Genomic DNA, 25,733 nt, shown 5'->3' on the forward strand with positions numbered 1-25,733 from the left:
CCTTCCCCCTGAGAATTGTCAGTCCACTCCCTTTCTATGCCCGATTCTATTATATTCACTAGTTTATTCTGTTCATCAGATTTTTTATTCACTTGATTTTTAGATTCACTTGTTGATAGGTATGTATTTGATGTAATTTTGTTGTTCATAATTTTTATCTTGACCTTTTTCTTCTTCTTCCTCTTCTTAAAGAATACCCTTCAGTATTTCATGTAATCCTGGTTTGGTGGTGATGAACTCCTTTAGCTTTTTCTTGTCTGGGAAGCTCTTTATCTGACCTTCAATTCTGAATGATAGCTTTGCTGGGTAGAGTAATCTTGGTTGTAGGTTCTTGCTGTTCATCACTTTGAATATTTCTTGCCACTCCCTTCTGGCCTGCATAGTTTCTGTTGAGAAATCAGCTGACAGTCGTACAGGTACTCCCTTGTAGGTAATTAGCTGTTTTTCTCTTGCTGCTTTCAAGATCCTCTTTTTGTCTTTTGCCCTTGGCATTTTCATTATGATGTGTCTTGGTGTGGTCCTCTTTGGATTCCTTTTGTTTGGGGTTCTCTGCACTTCCTGGACTTGTAAGTCTATTTCTTTCACCAGGTGGGGGAAGTTTTCTGTCATTATTTCTTCAAATAGGTTTTCAATATCTTGCTCTCTCTCTTCTTCTGACACCCCCATAATTCGGATGTTGGTACGCTTGAAGTTATCCCATAGGCTCCTTACACTATCTTCATATTTTTTTATTCTTTTTTCTTTTTGTTTTTCTGGTTGGGTGTTTTTTGATTCCTCACATTTCAAATCTTTGGTTTGATTCTTGGGGTCCTCTAGTCTACTGTTGGATTTCTGTATATTATTCTTTATTTCAGACAAAGTGTATGCTTAATTTCTGACTGGTCCTTTTCCATTTTTTTTTTTGGCATTCTCATTAAGATCCTTGAAGGTCTCACTAAGTTCCTCGGAGGTCTCACTAAGTTTCTCGGCGGTTTCTAGAAGATTCTTGAGTAACTTTATAACTGTGGTTTTGAACTCTATATCCAGTAGTTTGCTTTCCTCCATTTCTTTCATTCGTGACATGTTTCTTTGTCTCCACATCTGCTTTTCTTATCAAACTACGAATGGTCCTCCTCTTCTCTATATCACATTCCTTAGCTCAGGATGTTATATATACCTTATTTTACCTTTCTGTCTCTGAACTTCTCATATACATGGAGTTCCCATATACAGTATATGCAAGTAATTAAATTTGGTTATTTTATCTTGTTAATATGTCTCATGTGGATTTAATTATTAGACCAGCTGAAAGAACCTAGAAGGGTAGAATTTCTTCCTTCCCCACTATTTTATACCCTTGCAGATGGGTACCATTTCAAATCCACATCCGTAATCTGACATGGCTCCACAACCATCTCAAAATTTACCATGTCTCCTCAAACCCATTATGCAATCCCCACTTTGTGGAGAAAACTGGGCCATCAGGAGAGATGTCCTATAGGTTCACAACACCTACTCTTTATATATATATGTATTGATTTCAGAGAGAGAAAGGGAGGAGAGATAGAAACATCAATGATGAGAGAGAATCATTGGCCGACTACGTCCTGCACACCCCCCACTGGGGATAAAGCCCGAAACCTGGGCAAGTGCCCTTGACCAGAATCAAAAACGGGACCCTTCAGTCTGCAGGCCGATGCTCTGTCCACTGAGCCAAACCAGCTAGGGCCACAGCACCTACCTTAAATTTATCTAGAGCCCCATTCTTACCTCCTTTCTTCCAGACCCATGTCTCTGTCCCCTGATATATGACCACGTCCCTACCAGTGCTTCTGATGCCATTCCTCTGGGATCCTCTGGGATCCTGCCTCATTAGCCTTCTCACTCCATTAGTACCTCCCTGTTCTCCTGCTGTGTGAACTTCACTCTGTGCTTACAAATCTATTAAAAACATTGACTTCCTATTTTTTTTTTATCACGTTCCAACGTCTCCTCCCTCTTCATCCAAACTTCGTGAAGGAGGTATCTACTATCTCTTTTACTCACGTGCAGACTGTTGCTCACGCTCTTCAGTCTGGCCAGAGTTTCCTCTCTCGGCGGAATAATCAATGTGAATATTTTGTTTTTATGCTTAATATTCCAGAGTTGAGGTTTCTGTGTGTATTAAGAAGTGTTTAAAAGCTATTTAGTTTAAAATTAGTGTTCAATTTATTAAGGTCACAAAATTAAAAACAAGTTTTCCTTAAATATTTAATTTCAACTTACAAATTTTTCTATTCTACTTTAAATTGGGTATGATGAGAAATATCATAACTTTTTCAATGATGATTGGATTAATATTTTTCTATTGAACAGGATTATGTCCCTCAGTTCTCTTTTGTAATTATATTCAATTAAATATTTTAAGCGCTTTTCAAAAATTTCTTTCATTTTTAATCATTTCAAATTCCTGACAGGACAGATTTACAACACTTATAAGCAAAACATTTCCAAGAACTCAAATATTTTTTGAAAGAAAATTTATACTTACAAAATTATCTATGTTTTCCAAAATATAGCAAATAATTTTTCCCATAGTTTACTACTGTCAGGCCAGCAAGGGAATGCAAGGACTTCCATAATAGCAGCTGCTATTATACCCAGATACTTCCTAACTCTATCTATCCTTCCCATGAGGAAAATTATTACTTTTGCATGAATAGCTGCAAGAACCATTGAGCTCTCTCTTAACTTATAACCAGCTAATCATAAAGACTCCTCTGATGGCATTCTTTAAGCTTGTCCAAAGCAGAATACAAATCATTGAAAATCCTCACTAAGCTTATTTCTTAAGAAATCTGAGTATCTGATAATTATTGTCAAAAATAGTGTGGTCACCACTAATGAGTCAAGGCACTCAACCAAGTTAAAGGAACAGCCCCAGGGTGTGCCAACACAAAGGGCAATGAAGTATCATGATAGAAAACCAAATATTTATGTAAATCACTCTGTAAATGTTTTATAAAAACTGTGGAGTCTTGCCATGTGAACTGTAAATTACCAAACCTGAAGTTGTTTATTGCTTATAACTGGGCATCTCGAACCTACAAAAACCTTCTTCCCCTTGAAGCCAATGACACTGAGACAGGCTCAGGAATAGATTTGGCAGCCGTTCCTCTGATCCTGACTCCCCTCCTCAAGTCCTACTTGTCCAACTCCCTTGTCTCTGCACTGTAAATTTACTAGTCAGTGATGACATGGAGGTTTTTAAACCTGAATGTACACCAATTCACACATCTCTGAGGATTTTATGCCTACCTGGGAATTTAAAGGGGCAGCAATTTTTAAATTTTATTATTATGCCTATTAATTTTCTTATTGCCCTCTTAAGGTATTTTTTTACAATGTTCTGCTCTATCCAGAGTGGCTGCTTGTTAATAGAACTTTTAGCTTTTCCCCTCAGCTTCCAATGCCAGGCTCTAATCCACTGACAAAGTGGCCAAATGTACCATTGTATCTGTGATCCAGGAGGATCATGTGTGTGTGTGTGTGTGTGTGTGTGTGTGTGTGTGTGTGTGTGTGTTGGAGGTGACCAGCCAATGTGAAATAATGAAGACAGGAGCCTGGAGTCTGAATCTAGGTGGACTGGATGCTGCCCAGTGGGAGGGGTTAAAGACGGTGCTGGCCCTGTCAAGTCAGGCTGGGAGTTAGGCGCGGTCTCAGCCTATGAAGAGCCTCCCCTCAGACTAGAGATGAGTAAGCCGCAGTCCGCTCCCTCTGCTGCTGATCCACTCTCCCGCGAGAGCTGCACGCAGGCCAGCCTGGTTTCACAGATGAGCCAGCAATACTTGGCAGAGCGGGGATGCTGCTCTTCCTTGTGGGGTTCTTGTGAAAGTTAACGCGGCTGATTAAAGTGCACAGCAGAGTCTGGCACCAATCAAGCGCTCAATAAACGGTCTCCACTAGTATCATTGTTATAAACCCGTTAGTTACCTCGGGGATGGGGAAAAACCCAAACCCATGGAGAACCGGAAAAGTCTGCACCCGGGGCGGGACGCGGGAACCACGATTTGAGGAGGGGGGCGGCGGGGGAGATCCCACGCCAGCAGCCAATCCAGCTGTCCCGGGGAGGAAGAGGAGGAGTCAGAGCCACTCCGGACCCGCATTGCTCGGTCCCGCGCCGCGCGCTCGATCCGGCTGCGCGTCTCCCCCCCGGCGTGCCCATCCCGAAGGCTCCTCCCGGCGCAGACATGGCCTCAGGTGCCACCCCCACAGCCGTGAAGGTGAGATTAGCCGTCCTGGCGGCTACGGCCCGCCCCTGCCCGCTGCACTCTCGCTCCCGCCCGGGGGGACCGCGCATCTGGGGCGTGCGCCCTGCGTGGGTGCCCTGCCAGTGCGCCCCCGCCGAGGCGGGAAAGGTCTAGGGCACTGCACCAGGACGGGTTCGCCCAGGGGCGGGGAGCGGGCGGGAGGGAAAGCTTGCAAGCTCGCCCCCTCCACCTTTGGTCTCAGCTGCACCCTCACCGTGCAGGGCGTGGGCAAGCCCTTTGGAGAGGGGCTGTGGGCAGAGCTCCGCCGCGCGCCAGCCTTTCCCGAGTGGTCCTGCTTTTCCCGGAGATGCGCTCGGCTGGGGCTAGCAGGGTGCCTGCAGCTCTGAGCCCGTCTCCTCGTGCTTCCGCTCTGATTCCGCTTTCTGCCCGCGGCCCACGTGGGAGAACTGCGTGTTTGCTCTTTTACAAGCTTCCGGCTTTTTTGTTTTTGTTTTTCTTCCAAACGTAGGCCTTGCCCTGAAGTGTCCCCTGCAGCACGTTGCTTCAGGCATTCTGACTTCTGCAGCACCGACCTGGAGTACAGGCAGCTCCCTCTTTGGAGGCCTCTGGCTTTAAACTGCTTTGTTTGCGATCATGAAAGTCAGAGATCGGTTGCATTGTGCTCTAGCACTTGTACTGGTCTCCCGCCGTACAAGAGACCTTTGTGCGGAGGGATCCTTAGCCAGAGGAGAGTTACGAGTTCTGAGCCTCCCCCCCGCCCCCCCACCCAGCTTCCCGGGGGGCTTAAACACTTCTGGCCTGGCTGGTGTCCTGGGAGAGTGTAGAGTTACAGTGCATAAAGAAAAATTGATAAAACTTAAGATCTCTTCTCTGTTTATGATTGGCTAGGAAGTCAGATAACTTGAGAAATTCTTGGCCTATGGGGTAGGGAGGAGGCCCGCCTCCTTTACCCAGGTGTCTCTTGGTTCCTCGCTTTGTGTTCACTTCTCCGGGGAGAAGGCAAATCTCTGCGGTCTCCGCGTTATCAGTCACAGTGATGATTCGTTTATTAGGCCCGTGCAGCTTTTCATGAGGCAGTTATGACAGGAAGTGGGGTGGGGAGTGTTGCGGTCACACTTAGATTTGAAACTCCTTTGGTCATTTTGAAAAGAATATTGCATTCAAAAATATCTGCAGAACACTCATCCCTTACCAGTAAGGGGGCGGAGGGGGGGTGGGGGAGGCAGAAAGAGTTTTAATGAAGCTCATGTGCTAAGCGAGTTCCTTAGGTGCCCCTCTATAAAGTGGGGGTTTACTGCAGGGTTTGCTGGGGTGTTGAAACTTGTTCAATGGTAGTGTTTTTAAGTGGGGGAGCTGAGATTCATTTTGAATATCTTTTCTCCAACAATTCACTAATGATAGGTGTCGTGGCCACTGCTTTCAGTGGGCAGGCAGGAAATCTTTCCCTTACGGGAATACACTGAGAGAAATATTAAAAACAGAGAGGGGTGGTGGTTAAAACAATCTCACGTTAACCTGGTTCAGCATTCTCCTGGCCACACAGCCTCCCTGTAAAATTGGTGCAGTGCATTTGAGTGCAGAGTGGGCACTGTGGTGAGAACCTGATGTAATATTGAATGATGTATATGTTTGGCCTTGGCGAGCTGCTGAATATAAACTTAAGAAGTACGCATCGTGCTAGGCCTGCCTGCTACTTTCTGTCTTTGAGGTTGGAAGGGTCACCCTTTGCTGTTGAGAATCCATGATGCCAACACCAAATTCCCCAGGCTGCTGAGGCAACATCCTGTGCAGACAACATGAGATGCTAGTGTCCAGAGCAAAGTAGGCTGATAAAAAACCATATCCTGCCCCCAGATCATGGAATGTAGAGCTGGAAGGTTCCTGAAGATCCAAGAGCCACACCAACCCCTTTTTGTGGATAGGAAGCTGAGGCCCAGAAAGGTCAGCTAAGGTGCCCAGCATTATACAGTCGGACCTAGATAGTAACAAAATTGGGCCCAGAGCCTGACATTCCATGTTGTGAGACGTTACTGAGTCCACCTGTGGTCTCTGTGCCCTGTTTTATTGTGTGAATAAAGAGGTCCTGCAGCTTTAAGGGAGAGGGATTGTAGAGCGAGTGCAAGAAGTCGGCTGCCTCCCTGTGCCCACTGGACGCTCGCCCCTGGGACTAATAACAGCCCTGGGACTAAGGACCTCCAGCATCAGCCGTGGGCAGGTGGTATGCTAGACCATGCAGGGGGCTGAACAGGTCTTTGGCCCCCAGCCAGGGCATTCTGGAGGCCTCCCTCAATGGGTGTGTGTGGGTCCCCCAGGCAGCTGCCCAGCTTTTGCTCTGGGGGATTAAAAATAAGTCCTGTTTGTTATGGTTGCTATGACAGGGAAGGGATATGGTCCCATTGTAGGTGGGTTAGTGAGCTGTTAACAAAATGGCCTTGAGGGGAATGGAATCGAGACTGGAGAATGGGCTTCTTACGCTCACCTCTTGGCTGGCTGTGGCTGGCCAAGGCCTTCAGATCCAAGGTCTTGAAATGACTCAGACACTGGGGGACAACCCACATGCCCCAGTTGGAAATGACCCATGAGCCTGTGTTTTGTGCCCAGGGACTCGGGGGCATTGAGGTCAGGACAGTTCCCGTCTGTGTCGGACTGCCCTGAGCACTGCAGGACATAGAGGACTGCTCGGCTCTTCCCCACGGAATGAGGAATGAAATGCCGGTAGCACTCCTCCAAGGCATGCGGCGGCCAGAAATGTCCCCGGGTGCCAGGCACCCCCAGGAGAGCCGTGCACACTTGGTTGAGGGACCTGGGCTACGTCCCGGAGACATTCTGCCTGAGAGGAGCGGGAGCAGCACAGTCCGTGTCCTGTTCACACCGAAAGCCGGAGAAGGGGCTTTGTTGTTGTTGTTGTTGTTGTTGTTGTTGCTTTGAGGAAGGTCATTTGGATTCTGTTTGTTTTTGCTACAGGTGGGAAGGTGTACAGGACAGTGACAGATATTAATGCTTTATTTTCATTTGGTTCTCATAATTCTACGGATTTCTTATCTTCCCTTATTCTGGCAACCCTCAGAGATATTGCGGGGTTTGGTTCCAGACCCCCACAATAAAGCAAGTTGTAATCTGTTTGCTGGTGGAGGGTCTTACCTTCCATTTGTTAAAAAACAAAAAACACAATAAACCTACAATATCTGTGAAGTGCAGTAAAGGAGGTGTGGCCCCAGCTGGTTTGGTTCGGTGGATGTAGCCTCGGCCTGTAGACTGAAGGGTTCCGTTCTGGTCAAGGGCACATGCCTGGGTTGTGGACTCAATCCCCAGTAGGGGGCGTGCAGGAGGCAGCCAATCAGCCAATCAATCTCATATTGATGCTTTTATCTCTCTCTCTCTCTCCCACTCCCTTCTTCTCTGAAACAAATAAAAATATTTTTTTAAAAAGGTGTGCCTGTAGGTACAGGTGAGGAACCATGTGCAGTGGACCCTAGATAGATAACTGTGGTTGTAATCATGGTATTCTAGTCTGTGCTACGGACGCTTCCAAAGCCGGGGTTCAGAACCCCGTGCATCTGCACCCACTTGGGGATATGTTAGAAATGCAGGTTCTTGGGCCCCACCCCAGTCCTGCTAAATCTGGAGCTCTAGGGGGCGGGGCCCAGCGATCTGGGTTTAGAAGAGCCTTAAATCTATTCAAAATGCCCACTAAGGTGTGACAACCACTGCCCCAGGGAGCTTTGAAAAGCCTGAGCGTCTGCTTCTTAACAAGCTCTTCCGGTGATTCTTAGTGTATTGGTTTCCTGTGGCTGCTTTAAGGACGACCACAAACTGAATGGCTTAAAACCATGCAAATGTGCTCTCTTCCAGTTCACATCCAGGTGTCAGTAGGACCAGGCAAGTCCTCTGGGAGCATGGAAGGAGGAGTCTGTTTGTTTCACTGCCTTTTCCAGCCTCCAGAGGTCACTGGCGTTCCTTGCCCCTTGACCTGCCTCACTTCCCTTTTCTCCCTCTGCCTCCATCATCACATCGCCCTCTGCCCTCTTCCTCGTGTGATCATCTTACAATAAGGTGACCAGATCGTCCCGCTTTTGGCGGGACAAAACCGATTTTTAACAGTTTGTCCCGCCAAAAGCGGGACGATCTGGTCACCTTATCTTATAAGGACCCTTGTGATTGCATTTAGGGCCCGCCCAGATAATCCAGGATAATCTTTAATCACATCAAACAATGATGGCAGCTTCTGGGAATTGGGACAGGGCAGGTAGGATCTTTCTCGGGGGGGCCATTCTTCAGCCTGTGACACTCAGCGAGCCCTGATTTTAGAATTTTACGATCTGGGTCCTAGAGCAGGTGCTCGGTTCTGGCTGCGTGTTAGATCCACCTGCGGAGCTTTAAGAAAACAGACTGTGCCTGGGCCAGTTCATCAGCATCCCTGGAGTCGGTGGCCTGGGCTTTGGTATTGAAAGCTCCCCGGTGAGTCTGGTATCTAGCAGCTGACCCAGGGGGCACGCTGGGAGGGATCCTGCCATCCTCAAGGGAAGGTGAGCTTCAGAGAGTACAGTAAGCTTCCCGGAAAATCCTCAAAAAATAATGGACCGTTTCAGGAGGGATGTCTGCCCATTAGAATCATATCTTGACTTGGCACGGGGACGTTGGTTAAGTAAAAACCCAGGATGTTCTGAACGTAGTGGTACTTATTTGTTTGCTAGGGCTGCCATAGCAAAGTGCCACAGACCGGATGGCTTAAGCAGTGCTGGAGGCTGGACGTTCAAGATCAAGGTGTCAGCAGGTTGATTCATCTGAGGCCTCTCCCCTTGGCTGGCAGATGCCGTTTTCTTGCTGTGACTGTATGGTCTTCCTTCTGCGTGTCTGTGTCCTAGTCTCTTACAAGGTCACCAGTCATAATGGATACCCCCCTGCCCACCAGAGACCTCATTCAACGTTATCTCTTCAACGAGCTTATTTCTAAAAATAGTCACATTCTGAGGTATCAGGGGTTAGGACTTCACGGTATAGATTTGGGGGACACAGTTGAGCCCATAACCGTCACCCACAAGGGTGGCTTACAGATGGGTTATCTTGTCAGGGATGGAGCCACCAGCTATCTCTGTGGACATGATCTCGGGTTTTGAACAGGCCTCCCAAACAGACATTTAGCCACTTCCTCCTCACACAACTGGACTTCCGGGGTTTTGCAAGGCCCTGGGAGGCCTCCAAGCCAGTTTGGCTCAATAAGAAGGGCTCTGTCTGCTGTACTTGCCAGACTTGTCAGTGGCGATCAGAGCTGAAGGACTGAAGCCCTCAGGTCAGGGAGTGCTGCCCGGCTCTCTTGCTTCGAGAGCTTGAACACTCAGAGGCATCCCACCGCCTGGCAGGAGCTGGTCTCAGCTGCTCGGGGTTGTGGTGTTTTGAGAATGCCATCCTGGAGGACTGGGTTCCTTGGGTAGTATGTCCTGGCCTCAGTGTGATGGTGACTCAATGTGAAACCAAGGTGGGTATGTGAAATCTCCTGGGTCCAGGCACCAGGGGACAGAGAGGGGAGGGGTTCGTACGAGCCCTTTCAACATTGCTGGAAGTAGCCATTCTGCCCAAGTAAGCCAGCATTTCAACAAAATGCTTTCCTTGTCTCAGAAAGTCAAATCCTCTCTTCCGAAGATTGGCCTGGTGGTGTGTCAGTGGGAGAGTGTGGGGTGGCACTAAGCTATTAAAATCTGGCAATGATCTTGATTGATCAGGGGTCCCTCTTCAGAGTTTTATCTTGTGTAATGACGTCCTGGCTGGGCGGAATTGGCCCCCAAATTCCATCTCAGTGCTGGGACACATTTCCTAGGCAGCCTGGGATTGCCTGGGTGGGGGCTGATGCTTCTGGCCCAGGAGGCCTAGTGAGATCTTGTCCTTGCTTCCTGAGTGTGGATGGGGTCATTGATGGGGAGCTGCCCCACGCCCAGCCCTCCCAGGGGGTTCACTTAGATGCCCAGAGTCAGTTTCTAAGCTGGCTCTGTGACCTTCGGCCAGAACTTGACCTCTCTGTGCATCAGTTTTCTCATAAGATGGAGAGAAAACTTTTCTACTAGGGTATGGTGTTATAAAGATTCCCAGGGGGTATTGGGAGGTAGCACAACTTACTGGTCAAGCATGAAAGGCCTGGGTTATTATTCTAGTTTGGCTCCTTGTGATTAGCTCTTGGATAAGTCTCTTCCTTTTTATGCTTTCTCTTTTTTTTTTTTGCAAAACTTTTATTTTTTTTCTTGGTGTTTTTTTTTTTTTTTGCATTTTAATTTCTTTATTGGTTAAGGTATTACATATTTGTCCTCATCCCCCCATTACCTTCCTCCACACACACACTCCTGTCCTCACCCCCCTCTTATCTGTGTCCACCAGTTAGGCTTATATGCATGCATACAAGTCCTTTGGTTGATCTCTCCCCCTTACCCCCACCCTCCCCTATCTTCCCTCTGAGGTTTGACAGTCTAATCGATGCTTCCCTGTCTCTGGATCTGTTTTTGATCATTAGTTTATGTTGTTCATTATTTCCCATAGATGAGTGCAATCATGTGATATTTATCTTTCTCTGACTGGCTTATTTCACTTAGCATAATGCTCTCCAGTTCTATCCATGTTGTTGCAAATGGTAGGAATTCCTTCTTTTTTAGTGCAGTGTAGTATTCCATTGTGTAGATGTACCACAGTTTTTTAATCCACTCATCTGCTGATGGGCACTTAGGCTGTTTCCAAATCTTAGCAATGGTAGATTGTGCTGCTATGAACATAGGGGTGCATATATCCTTTCTGATTGATGTTTCTAGCTTCTTGGGATATATTCCCAGAAGTGGTATTACTGGGTCAAATGGGAGTTCCATTTTTAGTTTTTTGAGGAAACTCCATACTGTTCTCCACAGTGGCTGCACCAGTCTGCATTCCCACCAGCAGTGCACGAGGGTTCCTTTTTCTCCGCATTCTCACCAACATTTGTCGTTTATTGATTTGTTGATGATAGCCATTCTGGCAGGTGTGAGATGGTACCGCATTGTTGTTTTGGTTTGCATCTCTCGGATAATAAGTGACTTTGAGCATGTTTTCATGTGTCTCTTGGCCTTCCTTCTGTCTTCTTTCGAAAAGATTCTATTTAGGTCTGTTGCCCATTTCTTGATTGGATTGTTTATCTTCCTTTTGTTGAGTTGTATGAGTTCCCTGTAAATGTTGGAGATTAAACCCTTATCAGTGATAACATTGGCAAATATGTTCTCCCATGTAGTGGTCTTTCTTGTTGTTTTGTTGATGGTTTCCTTTGCTGTGCAAAAGCTTTTTATTTTGATGTAGTTCCATTTGTTTATTTTCTCTTTATTTTCCATTGCCCTAGGAGCAGTATCAGTGAAGAATTTCCTTCGGCATATGTCTGAGATTTTGCTGCCTGTTCATTCCTCTAGGATTTTTATGGTTTCCCGTCTTATGTTTAAGTCCTTTATCCATTTGAGTTTATTTTTGTGTATGGTGTAAGTTGGTGGTCTAGTTTCATTTTTTTTTGCATGCATCTCTCCAATTTTCCCTACACCATTTATTGAAGAGACTGTCTTGATTCCATTGTATGTTCATGCCTCCTTTGTCAAATATTAATTGAACATAGTGGTTTGGGTTGATATCTGGGTTCTCTATTCTATTCCATTGATTTATATGTCTGTTCTTGTGCCAGTACCAGGCTGTTTTGAGAACAGTGGCTTTGTAATACAGCTTGATATCTGGTATTGAGATCCCACCTACTTTGTTCTTCTTTCTCAGGATTGCTGCAGCTATTGGGGGTCTTTTTTTATTCCAGATGAATTTTTGGAGAGTTCGTTCTAGGTCTGTGAAATATGCCGTTGGTATTTTAATGGGGAGTGCATTGAATCTATAGATTGCTTTGGGTAGTATGGACATTTTGATGATGTTGATTCTACCAATCCATGAATACGGTATGTTCTTCCATCTGTTTATATCTTCCTCTATCTCTTTTTTCAGTGTCCTGTAGTTTTTTGCATATATGTCTTTTACCTCTTTAGTTAAGTTTATTCTTAGGTATCTTAATTTTTTTGGTATGATGGTAAATGGGATTGCTTTTTTAGTCTCTCTTTCTGTAAGTTCACTTTTGGTGTATAGAAATGCCATAGATTTCTTGGCATTAATTTTGTATCTTGCTACATTACCGAATACATTTATTAAGTCTAATAATTTTTTGATGGAGTCTTTAGGGTTTTCTATGTATAGTATCATGTCATCTGCAAATAAGGACACTTTTACTTCTTCTTTTCCAATTTGGATGCCTTTTATTTCTTCTTCTTGTCTGATAGCAATGGCTAGTACTTCCTTACTATGTTGAACAAGAGTGGTGAGAGAGAGCATCCCTGTCTTGTTCCTGTTCTTAGGGGAAATGGATTTAGTTTTTGTCCATTGAGTGTGATGCTGGCTGTGGGTTTGTCATATATGGCTATTATGATGTTGAGGTATGATCCTTCTATTCCCACCTTGCTGAGAGTTTTTATCAAGAAAGGGTGTTGGATTTTGTCAAATGCTTTTTCTGCATCAATTGATATGACTATGTGATTTTTCTCCCTCAATTTGTTTATGTGATGTATCATGTTTATTGATTTGTGGATATTGTACCATCCTTGCATCCCTGGGATAAATCCTGCTTGGTCGTGTTGTATGATCTTTCTGATGTACTGCTGGAACCGATTTGCTAGAATTTTGTTGAGGATTTTGGCATCTATGTTCATGAGGGATATTGGCCTGAAATTCTCTTTCATTGTGTTGTCTTTACCTGGTTTTGGTATTAGGGTGATGCTGCCTTCATAGAATGAGCTTGGAAGCGTTCCTTCCTCTTGAAATTTTTGGAATAGTCTGAGGAGGACAGGTTTCAGTTCTTCCTTGAATGTTTGGTATAACTCTCCTATGAAGCCGTCTGGCCCTGGGCTTTGTTTGCTGGAAGCTTTTTGATGACTGCTTCATTTTCTCCCATAGTTATTGGCCTATTGAGATTTTTAGAATCTTCCTGATTGAGTTTTGGAAGGCTGTATTTTTCTAGGAATATGTCCATTTCCTCCAGGTTGTCTAGTTTGTTGGAATAGAGTTGTTCATAATATTTTTTAACAATCCTTTGTATTTCTGTGGGGTCTGTTGTTATTTCGCCTCTATCATTTCTGATTTTGTTTATTTGGGTCCTCTCTCTTTGCTTCTTGGTGAGCCTGGCCAGAGGTTCATCAATCTTGTTTATCCTTTCAAAGAACCAGCTCTTGGTTTCATTGATCTTTTGTATTGTTTTTTTGGTCTCTATGTCATATATTTCGGCTCTTTATTATCTCCTTCCTTCTGTTCACTCTGGGCTTTTCTTGTTGCTCTCTTTCTAATTCTTTGAGTTGTAGTGTTAGATGAATTACTACCTTTTTTTCTTGTTTTTTGAGGTAGGCCTGTAGAGCTATAAACTTCCCTTTCAGGACTGCTTTCATTGTGTCCCATAGGTTTTGGATTGTTGTGTTTTTATTGTCATTAGTTTCCAGAATGTTTTTAATTTCTTCTTTGATCTCATTGGTAACCCAATCAATATTTAATAACTTGCTATTCAGCTTCCAAGTGTTTGAGTGTTTTGGATTATTTTATTGTAGTTTATTTCTAATACTAGAGGCCTGGTGCATGAAATTTGTGCACGGGGGGAGGGGTGTCCCTCAGCCCAGCCTGCACCCTCTCGAATCTGGTACCCCTTGAGGGATATCCGACCACCCATTTAGGCCTGATCCCACCAGGACTGCTGGCTCCCAATCGCTTTCCTGCCTCTGCCTGATTGCCCCTAACCACTTCTGCCTGCCAGCCTGATTACCCCCTAACCACTCCTCTGCCAGCCTGGTTGATGCCTAACTGCTCCCCGGCCAGCCCGATTGCCCCTAACTGCCCTCCACTGCTGGCCTGGTCACCCCTAACTACCCTCCTCTGCTGGCCCGGTCACCCCTAACTGCCCTTCCTGCTGGCCTGATTGCCCACAACTGCCCTCCCCTGCAGGCCTGGTCCCCCCCAATTGCCCTACCCTGCATGCCTGGTCTCCCCCAACTGCCCTCCCCTGCAGGCCTGGGTCCCCCCCCCCCAACTGTCCCCTCTGCAGGCCTGGTCCCACCCCAACTGTCCTCCCCTGCAGGCCTGCCCCCCCATGCCCTCCCCTGCAGGCCTGGGTCCCCCCAACTGCCCTCTTCTGCCGGCCTGGTCACCTCCAACTGCCCTCCTCTGCTGGCCTGGTCACCCCTTACTGCCCACAACTGCCCTTCCTGCAGGCCATCTTGTGGTGGCCATCTTGTGTCCACATGGGGGTAGCCATCTATGACCACTGCCGGTGGCCATCTTATGTCTTAGAGTGACAGCCAATTTGCATATTACTCTTTTATTAGATAGGATTATGCCATTGTGGTCTGAAAAGATGTTTGGTATGATTTCAATCTTCTTTAATTTGGGGAGACTTTGCTTGTGACCCAGTATGTGGTCTATTTTTTAAAATGTCCCACGTGCACTTGAGAAGAATGTATATTCCACAGCTTTGGGGTGAAATGTTCTGAAGATGTCAATTAAGTCTATCTGGTCTAGTGAGTCATTTAGGATTGTTGTTTCTTTGCTGATTTTTTTTGTCTAGAGGATTTATCCAGTGATGTCAGTGGTGCATTCAAGTCCCCTACTATGATTGTATTGTTGTCTGTCTATCTCTTGATATCTTCCAGGAGATTTTTTTATGTATTTGGGTGCTCCTGCATTGGGTGCATATATGTTTATCAGGGTTATATCCTCTTGTTGTATCAATCCCTTTAGTATTATAAAGTGGCCTTCCTTATCTCTTGTTATGGCCTTCACTTTGAGGTCTATTTTGTCAGATATAAGTATTGCTACCCCAGCTTTTTTTTTTTTTTTCATTTCCATTTGCCTGAAAGATATTTTTCTATCCCTTCACTTTCAGTCTGTGTGAGTCCCTTGTTCTGAGGTGGGTCTCTTGTAGACAGCATATATATGGGTCATGTTTTTTTATCCATCCAGCCGCTCGATGTCTTTTGATTGGAGCACTCTGTCCGTTTACGTTTAAAGTTATTATTGAAAGGTACTTGTTTGTAGCCATATTTATTTTTTGAGTCTGTGATCCTTCTTGCCTTTTTGTTTCATTCCCTTTAGCATTTCTTGCATTGCTGGCTTGGTAGTGATAAACTCCCTTAGCCTTTTTTTTGTCTTGGAAGCTCCTGATTTACCCTTCAGTTTTGATTGATAGTCTTGCTGGATAGAGTATTCTTGTATTCAGTCCCTTGCTTTGCATCACTTTGTATATCTCCTTCCATTCCCTTCTAGCTTGATGTGTTTCTGTTGAGAAATCACTTCATAATCTGATGTGGGATCCTTTGTAGGTAACTCTCTGTCTCTCTCTTGCAGCCTTTAAGATTCTCTCTTTGTTGATAACATTTGCAATTGTAATTATGGCGTGTCTTGGTGTGGATCTTTTGGGATTCATCTTGCTTGGGACTCTCTGTACTTGAGTAACTTTTTTCTTCCCCATATCAGGGAAGTTTTCTGTCATTATTTCTTCAACTAAATTTTCTAATCCTTCTTGCTGCTCTTCTTGTCCTTCTGGCAGCCCTATTATACGTATGTTATTTCGTTTTGCATTGTCCCAAAGCTCCCTTAGGCTCTCCTCCTGCTTTTTAATTTTTTTCTCTAGTTGCTGTTCAGATTGGACTTGTTTCTGTACCTGATCTTCTAACTCACTGATTTGGTCCTCTGCTTCTTCTAGTCTACTGTTGAAGCCTTCCACGGTGTTTTTTATTGTAGCTATATCATTTTTCATTACTTCCTGATTTTTGCATAGGTTGTTGATTTTCTTGTCCATCGGTGTATGGACTGTATGACCATTACTCTGAATTCTTTTTCTGTCCTGTTGCATGCTTCCATTTCACTTATTTTCTTTCTTGGCGATTCCTCCTTTTCTTTCCTCTGGGTATTGCTTCGTTGTGTCCCCATTCTGACTATCACCAGAAGGTTCAAATGTCGAGTTGCAGGGGCCTGGGCCGTGTGCAGTGGGAGTTTTGCACCCCCCAAGTGTCACTGAAGAGCTCTGACACCAAGACGTGCGGTTGCTGTGGGTTGGTGGGAGCCACGCTCGCCTTGGGTCAGAGTCACAGGCGCTTAGTGTGGCCTCGTGTATGCACCTAGAATCAGGGACCTTGCCTGTGCCACATTGAAACAGAGAACCCACTGGTGTATGCCAAAAATCAAAGTCCCCTATTGCGTGTCAGGAGTCAGAGGCTCCCTGTGTCCATGCCGAGAATCGAGTATCAGAGTCTCTGTTGCTTGGTGCTACCTCGCACTGAGAATCAGGGTCCCTGTGTGCACATGCTCCAAGAATTGGAGTCACTGGCTCTTAGCGTGAATGTACTGGGAATCAGGGATCCCAGGCGCACATAATGAGGAACAGAGTCTAGTCACTGGTGCTCATTGCTGCCTCTTGCGTGGAGATTCAGGGTCCCCGATCTGCTTGGGAGACCGTGTTGCACAGTCGCACTGTGTTGGCAGTAAACAGCCTTCTGTGTGCACTTGCCCTGAATCAAAGTCAGGTGACACTGCCACTTAGTGTGGGTGTGGGGTCTGGTCACGTGGGTGTGCACTGTGGAAAACAAACTCCCTGAGTCCGCACATCCAGGTTCACATTCAGCTCAGCCTCTCTGCTAAGGTGCAGGGTCTGGTCATGGGTAACAAAAACTCCCCGGGTTTGCACCCCCAGGCTCAAATTCAGTGCTGTCTCCCTGCGTGGGTGCAGGATCTGGTTGCAGAAAACAATCTCCCCAAGGTTGTGCACCTGTGCTCAAATTCAGGACTGCCTCCCTGCCTGGGCATGGAGACTAGTCACAGGAAACCAATTCCCCGAGTTTGCAAGTCCAGGCTTAAGTTCTGTGCTGTCTCCCTGCCCCATGTGGGCACGGGATCTGGTCACAGAAAACTACCTCCCTAGGGATGAGCATCTAGGCTCAAATTCAGCTCAGTCTCCCTGCCTGGGCGCAGAGACTAGTCTCGGGAAACAAAATTCCCGAGTTCTCAAGTCCAGGCTCAAATTCAGGGCTGTCTCCCTGCCCTGTGTGGACGTGGGATCTGGTCACAGAAAACAACCTCCCTAGGGATGCGCAGCTAGACTCAAATTCAGCTCAGTCTCCCCGCCTGGGCGCGGAGACTAGTCACGGGAAACAAACTTCCCGTGTCCAACACCAAGGCTCAAAGTCAGGCAGAGTCGTCACTGATTTGTACTTACAGAAAGCCTTATTGTGCGGCTGGGGTCTGGTAGTTTCTATGTCGCTGCCGCGGGGTCGGCGGGGGAGGGGCGTTGGCTTTGTGACTCACAGAAATCTGCGGCCAGGTGCCTGAGGTCCTGGTGTCCCTGGGTCTGCAGCTGTGGTGGCAGGTCTTCTACCAGAGCGGCTGTAGGGTCCCGGTTTGCTTCTGAGACCAGACGGGGTGTTGGCGAGGCTAGGATTCTAGTCTCAAGCAGTTCTGTTCTTCAAGATGGCGTGGTCTCTGTGCCGCCGGTGTCCTCCCTGGAGTGTTTGCAGCGGCCGCGGGGTTTTGCCGTCTAAGAATGCCCGGATTGGCAGCCCCCTGGAAGAACTGCAGGGTCTAACTGTCCCTCTTTCACTAACACACGTCCACACACACCTCTATCGCTCCCTCACTCTCTCACACACTCTAACTCCCTACTTTCCTGCTGGGTCGGTCGCCATCTTCTCTCTCTGCCTCTTTTCAATTTTGTAAAATGGGTGAAATACTATAGGGTCTGTTCCGTAGGACAGTTGTGAAAATCAAGAGAGATAGGCCACTGAAGAGCCTACTACATAGTGCCTATGACATGTAAGTGCTCAGACACAGTTCCTTTTTTTTTTTTTTTTTTTTTAAACCAAAGCATTACCAAGGCAGATGCTGAGTTGAATTTAAAAGTTGCAGAATTATGCCATCCCTGCTTGGGAGTTTCACCCTAGTGGCACTTTGCGTGGAGCCAGCAGGTGGCGACATTGCCAAATCTTGGCACTGCTGGCCTCAGTCTGCAGCTGCAGGAAATGTTAGAAATTCGGTTCCCTGGAGTGGCCAGTACTCAATTGCTATATTTGTTCTGTGTCCCTTGCAAGGTAAGTGTTTCCATGAACAATCGGAGCCAGTTGGGTGAATGGATGGACACTCCTGCAGATATTCCAGGACCAGAGACCACATCCTGGGCTTTCTGGCTAGCAGTAGCAGCCCTTGCTTCCATGCCCAGTACTACCTGTTCCTTGCTGAGGGCCGAGTTACCAGCTACCTAATGCAGGGTTGTCAGGATAGTGGGACTGAAGCTTGGGGGTGCTGAGGGTGGGCTCAAAGGCACTGAACTTCAGCAGGATCCCCATTACCATTTCGTACGAGTTTCCGCAATGCTGGGCTAGCTTGCCTAAACTGAGAACAAGGTTTCAAAAACAGTCAGGTTCATTTTGCACATATGAGTCTGAGAGTCTAGAATGTGAGATGCTATGGCCCAGAGGTCATCCAGAAACAGCCAAGTCAAAGTGGTCATAAGCTTTTTGTTTGGGGTTTTGTTGTTTGTTTGTTTGTTTTGTGTGTGTGTGTGTCGGGGGGGGGGGGGGGTTGTTTGTTTTTGCAAAATGGAAGTTTTCATCAGTGATAGAATCCCTGAAGAGTTGGTAGACTGAGAGTAATTTGAGTCAGCAGTTCAATTCTGTGGTTTGGGGTGATGACATGTTAGTCCCCTATGGTGTGTGGTCCTTCAGAGGTACTTGAAATGAAAGATAACATGGAGAAGCCAGCCAGATGAAGGGTTAGGATTGCATAAAACAGTGTGATTTAAAAAAATTTTTTTTTACTATTGAACTGGCATGATTTAAATGTACAATTTAAGTGAACATTTCTGTTGATTTGAAACCTGTAAATGTGACAACTGTGATTTTAAACCTGTAAACGTGGAGTGTGGTTAGACTCCACTGTGGTTTCAGTAATGGACCACAAGGTGGCACCAACTTCAAAAACTGGGTTAGCCCGAGTGGTTGCTCAGTGGTTGAGCTTTGACCTATGAACCAGGAGGTCCTGGTTTGATTCCCGGTCAGGGGTCAGGGCACACGTCCGGCACACGTCCGGTGGCGGGCTGATCCCCGGAAAGGGGCGTGCAGGAGCCAGTCGGTGGTGTTTCTCTCTCATCGATGTTTCAGTCTATCCCTCTCCCTTCCTCTCTCTCTAAAAGTCAATAAAAACATTTTTTTAAAAAACTGGTTTAGCCACTTGAGGAAGTTGTGGGGAGGCAGAGTTCCAAATCATGTATCAGGCAGTTCTTCAGCAAAATCTCACCAAATTGCCCTTATTTTATGTTTTGTTGACTTTTTTTTTTCTCCAGGAAACTGGGGGCCAGAGAGGTAACCTTTCCCCCCACATTAATTTAAATCAGCTTGTTAACAACATCTGAAAATTATTCAGATGTTCAGTTAATCCTTAACTCACGATTTCTTCCCCCGCCCCCCCCCCCCCTCAAGGAGCTACTTTCTCCCACTTAGTGGAGATTTTACTCAAGTGACAATAGATTTAAAACATTGGAAAAGAGTGCTCAGGTCATTTTCCATTGGGTTTCTTAGTCAAGTGTCATCTCTCTCGCCTGTTGCTGACAATTTAAATACTCTTTCTCCTTTAGGAAGTAGCAGCCCAAGAGCTACCTTCCTAACGACTTCATTTATCTAATTTTTCGCTAGCTGGCCCGCCGATACTGTATTTATCTTTGAAATTGTTCTTGTTGGTGTGTCTTAATCATCAAATTAGATTGGTCTCAAGGACTGTTAGACTCTGGAAAATGCAATACGACACTGGAATTTTATTTTATTTTTTTAAATATATTTTATTGATTTTTTACAGAGAGGAAGGGAGAGGGATCTAGAGTAAGAAACATCGATGAGAGAGAAACATCAATCAGCTGCCTCCTGCACACCTCCCACTGGGGATGTGCCCGCAACCAAGGTACATGCCCTTGACCGGAATCGAACCTGGGACCCTTGAGTCCGCAGGCCAACGCTCTATTCACTGAGCCAAACCGATTAGGGCACGACACTGGAATTTTAAAAAAATTAGAACTACCTTTGAATTACTCATTTATTTACATGTATATATGAATGACATTTGTGGATTTCATAAATATACATGAGGCTGTGATTTTTCATGCTATTCTAGACTGTTCTATCTGTGGTCCCCTACAGCTCCTATTTTAGTGGCTCGGGAAAGAAAATCTCTCGTGTTTCTTTATCTAATGGAGTGAGAGGAGAAATCATTATGAAGTGACCATACAGAATATTTTCCATCCCAGCAGTCTTTTGAACATTCTTTATTCCATAGTCCACTTAGTAGAGAATAAAAAATTGGTTATAGAGTACTTTCTGCGACCGCAGTTGCCTATTTTTAGGGTTGATTTCCTGCTTAAGCTACATAGAGTACCTTTCTGTGCTAATTTGTTATTCACATTATCAGCAGTAAATGTGATAAAGTCCAAAAAGGTGACCTACGTTTGGGTTATTTCAAATGTGTGTTGAATGACTGTTCGTCTGTAGCTGTAGATTTTAAGAAATAACTAGCAGGAATGGAGAAGAGCATGTGAGGAAACGGATTTGCTTCTAATCTTGTTTCCGGTGGAAATTGGTGAACTATGGCACCTTTTTGTTGCCTCCCTTAGATTGGAATTGTTGGTGGAACAGGCCTGGATGATCCAGAAATCTTAGAAGGAAGAACCGAGAAATATGTGGATACTCCATTTGGCAAGGTGAGTACCCAGTTAATGGAGACATACCAGCTGGCTTGATTTTTTTTTAAGTTTAAAATAATTTTTTTTTAAATTGCTGTTGTCTTGTCAGCACGGGGCTGCCTGCCTCAGGCCAAGAGGGGCCAGGAGTCCAGTCCGTGGGTTCTACCAGCGGAGACCGTGCCTCGAAGGGCGCCCCGGACTTTCTTATATTAAAAGTACTGCTGCTGAACGTGTGCAAATTACTTCTCAATTTATATTCCTAGAAGCCACATACTCATTTTAGACATAGCACCTGTACCCTTCAGTTCTCTGCGTTTAAAACATTTAAATCAGCTTCTAATCTGGTGAAGACAGGTCGTGTCACACTAATTTAGGGGGAAGACCATGGGAGGAAGCAGCATTCAAAGTAAGCCCCGGCCCAAAAGGGGATTTCTTGGTGGTTCGTAACAAGATTGCGTGACTGGGAATACCGTAAGACCCTCCTTTCCTATTTAAAGGAGGCTGTTCCTCCGGGCTGCTCCCAAGCATGGCGGTTTCCCATCCGACTCTGAAGGTCCCTGCATCTGGCAGCCCCCACCACACCCTCTTTTTCAGCGAGTCCCTAGGTTGACCTCAGGTCCGCCGAGTCCTGCTATAAGCGTGGCTCACTTCTTAGCCTTCTGTTTTCTTGAGCCCCTAGGCCTGTGGTCGGCAAACTGCGGCTCGCGAGCCACACGCGGCTCTTTGCCCCCTTGAGTGTGGCTCTTCCACAAAATACCACGTGCGGGCGCGCACGTCCAGTGCGATTGAAACTTCGTGGCCCATGCGCAGAAGTCGGTTTTCAGCTCTCAAAAATTTCAATCGTTGTACTGTTGATGTTTGGCTCTGTTGACTAATGAGTTTGCCGACCACTGCCCTAGGTTCTCAAAACCTCTCTCTCCATTCCCTCAGGCCACCCCTGGCCATCTTCTGGTTGATTAACAGAGCAAACAGTTCCAGTGCTCAGTTCTTAATTCCCCCCCCCCCCCCCCCCGACGCTCTCACACCTGACAGATGCCAGCACAGCTGTATTTGTTTTGGTTTTTTTGTTGTTTTGTTTTTTTATAAATTTTATTGATTTTTTACAGAGAGGAAGAGAGAGGGATAGAGAGTTAGAAACATCGATGAGAGAGAAACATCAATCAATCAGCTGCCTCCTGCACACCTTCTACTGGGGATGTGCCCGCAACCAAGGTACATGCCTTTGACCGGAATCGAACCTGGGACCTTTTAGTCCGCAGGCCGACGCTCTATCCACTGAGCCAAACCGGTTTCGGCGAGATGCCAGCACAGCTGTATTTGATCAGCCTGCCATCCGAGTCCGCTGGGGTGCCTGCTCCAAATAGGTCTCACTAAACGGGACCTAGCCAGGCGCCTGAGGCAGCCTTCAAATTCCTGTGCATCTCTGCCTGTAAAGGCCTCCGTAAATATTTACTGGGTGATTTAGTCATCAAATCTAGACTCTTCTTCCAAGTGTATGGTCCAACTCCCAAGTTTCCATGGAACAGATCATGGTGGAACCGTTGAACTGGCAGCTTTTTGGTTGTTCGTCTATGTTTTCAAATCACTGAGTTGTAACCGTTATTCGCTGTGTGCAGCCTTCTGATGCCTTGATTTTGGGGAAGATAAAGAATGTTGATTGCGTCCTCCTTGCAAGGTAAGATATTTTTTTAAGTTTTTGGAATGTTACTGCTGAAGGAGAATGTAAATTTAGCTTAAAACCTGGAAAGAGTCCTGATGCCTGGAAAGAGTTTTATGTGCTGGTGGAGCCAACGCATTTCAGTCACCATCATTTACCGCTTATCTGGGCAAGTTAAACGGACTCATCTCTCACCCATGCCCTCCTGAGGCGGGGAGAGTTAGAGCAATCCAGTGAGTGGTAAGATGAATTTGACTCAAGTTGAAGCTCTGCAAATGAAAATGTTTCCTTCTGTTCTGTTTTCTTTTTTTCCTAGTTAATAAGATAAAGGAAAGCTGTTTCATTCAGTGACTATTGCTATAGTTCTGTGTTTTCGGGGAGTGGGTTTTGGGTCCCTGAAGTGGTTTCCCTGTGGTTTCTGCGCCTTTGTTATCTCAGTAAGTCTTGCAGGTGCGGGGGCCTGATGCGGCGGGGTTCTCACTTTTCCGTGGCCAGCACGGAGAGAGATGAAACTGGTTCTTGGTAGAGGTGGATGGGGATTGAGAAATAAAGAAAGAGAGTTGACAAAGAAGTAGATGCAAGCTGGGTCCCGGGTGGGTGGCTGACCTCTTCTGCTGGAGAGACAGATGACTGCCCTGAGCCACGCAGCACATTTATTTATCCTCCCATATACAAGGGGGTTTCACCGGAAAACTTAAGATTAAAGGAGCTTGGGAGGGCCCAGGTCCATTTCACTTCCTCTTTTCTGGTGCTAGAGTGGTTCCACATCTCAAAGCCCTCTTCCCGAACCTGGACAAAGGTAAGCCAGGAACTGACAACACCCCGGCACTCCTGGGGCGGGGTGCAACTGACATGACTCCGCCAATGTCTCGGGCTTAGTCAACAGCAATCTAAAGAATGTCCATGTGTCTTCCCAGGGGGCCCTCTACATGCAGGGTTCCTGGTTATAGAGGGAGAACGATCATTTGTATCACATTGTTAGAAATTACACCGTTTTCTGTTGCTGCATAATAATTAACCACACATTTAGCAGCTTAAAACAGTACATAGTTTCTTAAAATAGCCTCCTCGTTTCGGGGTGTCAGCCATGTGGGCACAGCTCAGCTCGGTCTGCTGTTCTGGGTCACACAAGGGCTTGTTCTCACCTGGAGTTCCAGATCCTCATTCCAGTTCACGTGGCCGTTGGCAGAATTCAGCTCCTAGAGCAGGCGTCCTCAAACTACGGCCCGCGGGCCACATGCGGGTGTTTTCGCCGTTTTGTTTTTTTCACTTCAAAATAAGATATGTGCAGTGTGCATAGGAATTTGTTCGTAGTTTTTTTTTAAAACTGTAGTCCGGCCCTCCAGCGGTCTGAGGGACAGTGAACTGGCCCCCTGTTTAAAAAGTTTGAGGACCCCTGGCCCAGAGGCTGTGCACATTCTCTGCCACGTGACATGGGCAGTTCGTGTGCTGGCAGCGGGCGGGTCTCTGCTGTCAGGGTGAAACCTAACTGTGGGAGGGACTCCCAGCAGCTCTGCTGTATCCCATGGGTTGACATCAAGTCTCGAGTCCACCTGCAAGGAGTCCTCTGAGGGCCTGGAGGGACGGGTCTGCTGGAGGCCTCTCTGGCTTGTCGATGACCCTCTTCACTTGTCGATGACCATCTTGTCCCTGCATCTTCACACATGCTCTCTGCGTATCTCTCCAGACGTTCTCTTCTTGGAGGGGTGCCATTTATATTAAATTAGGGCCCACCCCAATGACCTCATTTTAACTTAATTACCGTGTTGAAGACCCTACCTCCAAATATGGTTGCATTCTGCTGGTCCTAGCGGTTAGGAATTCAGCATAGGAATGGAGGAGGCCACATGGGTCACGCGTGAAGTGATCGGTGCTCAGACGAAACCTTCTAATGTTTTAAAGGCTTTATTAACTTATTTGGGTGGCCGGGCAGAAGGAATGGAGAGCTTCCCCTGGAAACTTGAGCTTTTATTTCTATTCGGAGTCTTTCTTCATGGGCACCTCTTGTTTTCTGTGCCGGGGATCACAGACCAGATGCCTCTGATTGGGGGGCCTGGTGTCCCACAGGGTAGACACAGCTCAGCTTCCTGGAGAGGGAATTCTAAGTCAGTCAGTACCTGCTCTTGATAGGAAAATAAGGACACGGATTCTGAACTGCGCTTTAAAACCGAATGGTTTAGACTTAGAGTTGGCTGGTCCCTGCCCAGCCTCTTTTTCCCCCCTCTGCCAATGAATGCACGCTTGGGTGGATAGGACTGTAAATGGGTTTTCTCTTCTGACACAACGAAAACATGCTGCTCACTCACCGACCACATTCGCTCTTCTTCCCGCAGGCATGGGAGGCAGCATACCATCATGCCTTCCAAAGTCAACTATCAGGCGAACATCTGGGCCCTGAAGGAGGAGGGCTGTACTCATGTCATAGTGACCACAGCTTGCGGTTCCTTGAGGGAGGAGATTCAGCCCGGTGATATCGTCCTTATTGACCAGTTCATCGACAGGTATGCCATCCTCTTCGCCGCGGCAGGCGCCTGGAAGACCGTTCCCCGCTCAAGTGGGCAGTGTGTGGGAACTTGGTGGGAGGGTGGGGCAGACCCACAGACTTTTGTTGTTGTTTTTTAAATATATTTTATTGATTTCAGAGAGGAAGGAGGAGAGAGAGAGAGAGAGAGAGAGAGAGAACGAACCATCAGTAATGAGAGAGAATCATTGATTGGCTGCCTCCTGTACGCCTGACACTGGGGATCAAGCCCACAACCTGGGCAAATGCCCTGACTAGGGATCGAACCGTGACCTCCTGGTTCATAGGTTGACGCTCAACCACTGAGCCACGCCAGCCGGGGCCCACAGACTTGTTTTAAGCTTTTTATTGTGGGAGTTCTTACACGTATACCAAATAGAATAATCATCATTTCAACATTTATCAGTTCACTGCAATTTGTAACTTTAAAAGATAAGGACTCTTTAAAAAAGAAAAAGTTACTTAATATGTGCCCAGGCAATATTCTCCTTGTTCCTCTTGTCTCACAAACCTTCTTTGCTAGTTGATTTGTTAATAAGGGGTCAG

General features: G+C 46.3%; 1 protein-coding gene across 1 annotated transcript in view; it reads left to right on the plus strand.

Annotated features, from left to right (window-relative positions):
- Positions 1 to 4,091: 4,091 nt before the first annotated feature.
- Positions 4,092 to 25,733, plus strand: part of MTAP (methylthioadenosine phosphorylase) — a 55,569-nt gene continuing 33,927 nt past the window's right edge. Inside the window, exons 1-4 of the mRNA XM_079791331.1 lie at positions 4,092 to 4,241; positions 20,941 to 21,027; positions 22,626 to 22,684; positions 25,000 to 25,167. Coding sequence (XP_079647457.1) covers positions 4,209 to 4,241; positions 20,941 to 21,027; positions 22,626 to 22,684; positions 25,000 to 25,167 — 347 coding nt within the window. The 5' untranslated portion in view covers positions 4,092 to 4,208. The remainder of the gene's footprint in view (positions 4,242 to 20,940; positions 21,028 to 22,625; positions 22,685 to 24,999; positions 25,168 to 25,733) is intronic.

This window comes from Cnephaeus nilssonii, assembly GCF_951640355.1.
Source record: "Cnephaeus nilssonii genome assembly, chromosome: 14".
Classification (NCBI taxonomy): Eukaryota; Metazoa; Chordata; class Mammalia; order Chiroptera; family Vespertilionidae; genus Cnephaeus; species Cnephaeus nilssonii.